The sequence below is a fragment of the Clupea harengus genome, unplaced genomic scaffold (genome assembly GCF_900700415.2).
Source record: "Clupea harengus unplaced genomic scaffold, Ch_v2.0.2, whole genome shotgun sequence".
Classification (NCBI taxonomy): domain Eukaryota; kingdom Metazoa; phylum Chordata; class Actinopteri; order Clupeiformes; family Clupeidae; genus Clupea; species Clupea harengus.
Window position 1 is genome coordinate 20,001 of NW_024880103.1, and position 5,000 is coordinate 25,000.

Here is a 5,000-nt window from a genome sequence, read left to right on the forward strand (position 1 = left end):
GTTTTCTGTCATGTGGTTGTTTACTCGTTTGTGGACAGCTGTTTGTTTGTTTGTTTGTTTGTTCATTGGGCTGGACGTAAGTCTGTCCGCAGTGTCCGCCCCTTCACCTCTGACCTTTTAGATTGTGGAAGACACAGCGCCACCAGCAGCCATGGAGGTCATGACCTGACGAGATGTTTGACCTTTGAACCCCAGCGCCAGGCATGGAGGTCATGACCTGACCAGAGATTTGACCTTTGAAGTCCACCATAGGCTGTGGAGGTCATGACCTGACGTGAGGTTTGACCTTTGAACCCCAGCGCCAGGCATGGAGGTCATGACCTGACGGGAGATTTGACCTTTGAAGTCCACCATAGGCTGTGGAGGTCATGACCTGACGTGAGGTTTGACCTTTGAACCCCACCGCCAGGCATGGAGGTCGAGACCTGACGAGAGATTTGACCTTTGAAACCCACCGCCAGGCATGGAGGTCACGACCTGACGTGAGATTTGACCTCTGACCCTGATGCAGAAATTGGTTGCCAGTGGAAACGTCTGAGATTCCCGAGTCAAACAGGGGCAGGAGCAACCTTGACCTTTAACCCTGCCCCACTAACAGCTGCTTTACCCCCCCCAAAGCCATCCCAACGCAACCTCACAAAACACCCAGAACCCACGCACACACACACACACACACACACTTAGACCCCACACCCAGAAGCCTCACACACACACACACACACACACACACACCTAGAAAAATCACTATTCACTACTACAGCTGACTCTGGTGTGGATTTGTCCCTGATTTGACCCTGATTTTGACCCTGATTTTGTCCCTGATTTTGACCCTGATTTTGTCCCTGATTTTGTCCCTGATTTGGCCCTGATTTGGCCCTGATTTGACCCTGATCCGGCACCAAGTGGTCCAGATCCACTCCAAAGTCAGCTGTTTTCTATACACGCCCTCCCTCTGGGTCGTCACGACGACACGCATGTGGATGCCCTCCTCCTGGGTCGTCACGACGACATGCATGAGTACGCCCTCCTCCTGGGTCGTCTAGACGTCAGACTCGATGCTTGGCATCCTCTTGTAGACCCGCCTGGCGCCGCCGGCACTCATGGCCCTGGGCGCGGGGTAGGTACCCTGCGGTGGGGGCGGAGCCACGTAGGGCATCATGTGCTCTGGGTAGAAGAGCTCCGAGGCGAGCAGCGTGGTGGCGTGCGCGGGCGCGGCGGCGTGGCCTAGTGTGAGGGGCACCAGCTGCTTGTAGATGTCTGTGGAGCTGTGCCCGTGCGCCAGCCGCCGGTCGTCCCGCAGCGTCTGCAGGAACGGGTTCTCCGAGGGGCACAGGGGGTACAGCGACTTACTCCGGCGGCCGACCCCCAGCCCGCTGACGCCGGCCAGCCCCGGGCCACCACCACCGCCGCCGGGGGGCGCTGCTGCCATGGGGGAGGTGGTGGGGGGCACGCAGCAGCCCTGGGCGGGCAGGTTGGCGTACGGGCTGGCCTCCTGCAGGCTCACGCGCCGGGAGCCCCCCTGCTGGGGCAGGTTCTCATAGGAGTGCTGCCGGGGGATGATGGGCGCCTCCGTCTGGAAGTGGCTGATCAGGGCGCCGCCCTCCTGCAGCTGGGCAGGGTCGCTCTGGGGCAGGTAGGCGGTGAAGGAGGGCGACTGGGGTGGCATCTGGGGCGGCATCTGGGGCGGCAGGTCGGGCAGGTGCTGCAGGTGATCCTCGCTGATGTCGTAGAGGCTGGCCGAGTGGAGGCAGGCGTCGCAGCGCAGGGGCGGCGAGCGCACCGTGTACAGCCCTGAGTAGCCCCCCCCCCCAGAGGACGACGACCCCCCCACACGGGACAGGCAGCTGCGGCAGTGTGTCAGAGCTCCGCCTCCGGTCCCTCCTCCACCAGAGACTCCTCCGCCCAGTCCTGGTTTTCCGTAGGTGTTGTATTTCTTGTCTTTGGCGGCTGCTGCTGTTGCCATGACGTCCGGGTGGTGGGGGGTGTGGCCTAGGTGCGGCGGTAAGCTGGTGAGCAGGCTGCTGTTCAGCTGCAGGATTGGCTGCTGGGTGTGCATGGGCGGGTTCTTGCTGCTGCTGCCGTTGTCGCGGTGATGGTGGTGGTGGTGGTCGCTGAACAGGTCGGGGAAGTGTAGCGCGGCGGCGGGCTCCTGGTCGAGGGAGGAGTCGATGGTGAAGACAGACCCTCCTCCTCCTCCTCCTCCTCCCCCCTGGCTGCTCTGGCTGCCCTGGCTGAACAGGTGGTGCAGCGAGGTGGTGGTGTGGTTGCTCTGGATGCTGCCGCTCTGCTGGCTGCGGAGGGTCGAGAGCTCCAGGTCGCTCAGGTCGCGTGGAAGGCGGCAGCCGCGTTTGCGCAGCGTCGGCTCTTTCGCAGGCTTGTTACCGCCGTTGCCGGAGGTGACGCCGGCGTGACCTTTGCCCTCTGCGGTAGAGAGGTCGGGCGCCTCCTCGGGCAGGTAACGCTGGGTCTTCATCGGCAGGCGGGACTCTAGCTGTTGTGCGGCGTTGGGGGGCGTTGCCATGGATACGGCGGCGGGGGCGGCGGAAGGCGGGTCCTCGGAGCTGGGCGGCGGGGCTCCTTGCCGGAGCGTCTCCACTGACTTCTTCCAGAGTGCGCGCGGCTTGGAGGCGTTGGACACGCCCTTCTCTCCGCCTCCGACCCCGCCCCCTCCTCCCCCGGTCACGTTGTGCATTGGGGCGTCGGGCAGGGTCAGCGCTGCTCGTTGTCCCGGCAACAGGGAGGCGTTGTTGAGCGGCTCCTTGAGGCGGTTGCTCAGCAGGCTGCCGGTGTTGCTGTACACGGTGTCCTTGGCGACGCCCAGGCTGTTGCCCTTGGCGACGCCCATGATCTGGAACAGCCCAGGGGGGGCCTGTGGAACACTGGGGTTGCCCTGGCGACCACCGGGGGCCGCCAGCTCCTTGGCCGACTTGAACAGGTGCAGCATGTTCTGCTGGGGACTGAAGCCCAGCTCCGGAGGCTTCTTCAGCTCGATGTGCACGCCGTGGATACAACTCCATATACCCTACACACACACACACACACACACACACACACATAACACACACACACACACAGGAGAGAGTGGAGAATGAGAGCGAGAGTTAGTTTCCTTCTGTGAGGCACATGGTGTTACCTTCTGGTATGAAATTTGATTAGTAGCATTTTTGGCAATTTCAGAACATAATTAGTTACATTAGTGGTATTGCCTGTGTTAGCCCTACTTTGTTAGCTATGTGAGCAGTATTAGTTCTGTCACGGGTTAGCTTTGTTAGCTATGTGAGCAGTATTAGTTCTGTCACGGGTTAGCTTTGTTAGCTATGTGAGCAGTATTAGTTCTGTCACCGGTTAGCTTTGCTAGCTATGTGAGCAGTATTAGTTAGCGGTTAGCTTTGTTAGCCCTATGTGAGCAGTATTAGTTCTGTCACCGGTTAGCTTTATCAGTAGGGTTAGCTCCGTGACCAGCGCTAGCTCTATGAGTTATGTTAGCTTTATGAGCTCTGTCAGCTCTGTGAGCAGTACTAACTTTTTGAGGGGATAGCATTGAGTTACTGGCTCAGTGAGCTGTGCTAGGGTGTTCTAGTCTGCTAGTAGATGTGCTAGGTTGTGCTAGTCTGCTAGTAGATGTGCTAGGTTGTGCTAGTCTGCTAGTAGATGTACTAGGTTGTGCTAGGCTAAGCTAGTCTGCTAATAGATGTGCTAGGTTGTGCTAGTCGATGTGCTAGGTTGTGCTAGTCTGCTAATAGATGTGCTAGGTTGTGCTAATCTGCTAGTAGATGTGCTAGACTGTGCTAGTCTGCTAGTCTGCTAGTAGATGTGCTATGCTGTGCTAGTCTGTGCTACTGTGCTAGCGCCTCACCCTGCTGATGGTGAAGAGCAGGCCAGGCTGCCCGGAGCAGCGGCCCGTGAGGCAGAAGCGGAGCCTCCAGTAGAAGAGGTGCTCCCACACGAAGGTGATGAGGGCCAGCCCCATGGCCGCCGCCAGCATGTAGAACACGCCTGCCATGTTGTCCACGTCCAGCTGCGAGCTCATCACCTCGTTCTTCTCGTGGTGACAGATACCCGTCAGCCACTGGGCCTCCAGCTCCTCCATCTCACCTACACACACACGCAAGCACGCAAGCACGCACGCACACACACGCACACGCACACACACACGCACACACACACGCACACGCACACACGCACACACACACGCACGCACACGCACACACACACGCACACACTCACACACACACGCACACACACACACACGCACAGAGTGAGTACCGTCCCCGATGATGCCCAGGATAGCCAGGTCCACCTCACACACAAACAGACACACACACACACACACACACGCGCACACACACACACACACGTTTTCATTTCATATACCCTCACTCACACATTGTATACAAACATAGATCAAGTTCAAGTTCAAGTTCAAGTTCAAACCACCAACCTTTCGGTTAACAGCCGAATGTCCACAAAAGTGAAAATAAACAAACATGTTACATATACACACATGCTACATATACACACAGACACACCACACACACACACACACACACACACAGACAAACAGACACACAGACACACACACACACAAACCCACACACAGACAAAGTGAGAAAAGGAGTCAGGAAACAGGTAAGGGAAGAGGAAGGAGACAGGTGGGGCTTAGAGACAGGATATGACATCCCAGCTGGACAGGTGGGGCTTAGAGACAGGATATGACATCCCAGCTGGACAGGTGGGGCTTAGAGACAGGATATGACATCCCAGCTGGACAGGTGGGGCTTAGAGACAGGATATGACATCCCAGCTGGACAGGTGGGGCTTAGAGACAGGATATGACATCCCAGCTGGACAGGTGGGGCTTAGAGACAGGATATGACATCCCAGCTGGACAGGTGGGGCTTAGAGACAGGATATGACATCCCAGCTGGACAGGTGGGGCTTAGAGACAGGATATGACATCCCAGCTGGACAGGTGGGGCTTAGAGACAGGATATGACATC

The 5,000-nt window shown here is 57.9% G+C and overlaps 1 protein-coding gene across 1 annotated transcript in view; it reads right to left on the reverse strand.

Moving 5' to 3' along the window:
• Nucleotides 1-847: 847 nt before the first annotated feature.
• The window catches only part of LOC122131276 (glutamate receptor ionotropic, NMDA 2A-like), a 12,806-nt gene continuing 8,653 nt past the window's right edge, over nt 848-5,000 (reverse strand). Inside the window, exons 6-7 of the mRNA XM_042706146.1 lie at nt 3,857-4,095; nt 848-3,022 (exon numbers count right to left, since the gene is read on the reverse strand). Of these exons, the coding sequence (XP_042562080.1) occupies nt 1,040-3,022; nt 3,857-4,095 (2,222 nt within the window). The 3' untranslated portion in view covers nt 848-1,039. The remainder of the gene's footprint in view (nt 3,023-3,856; nt 4,096-5,000) is intronic.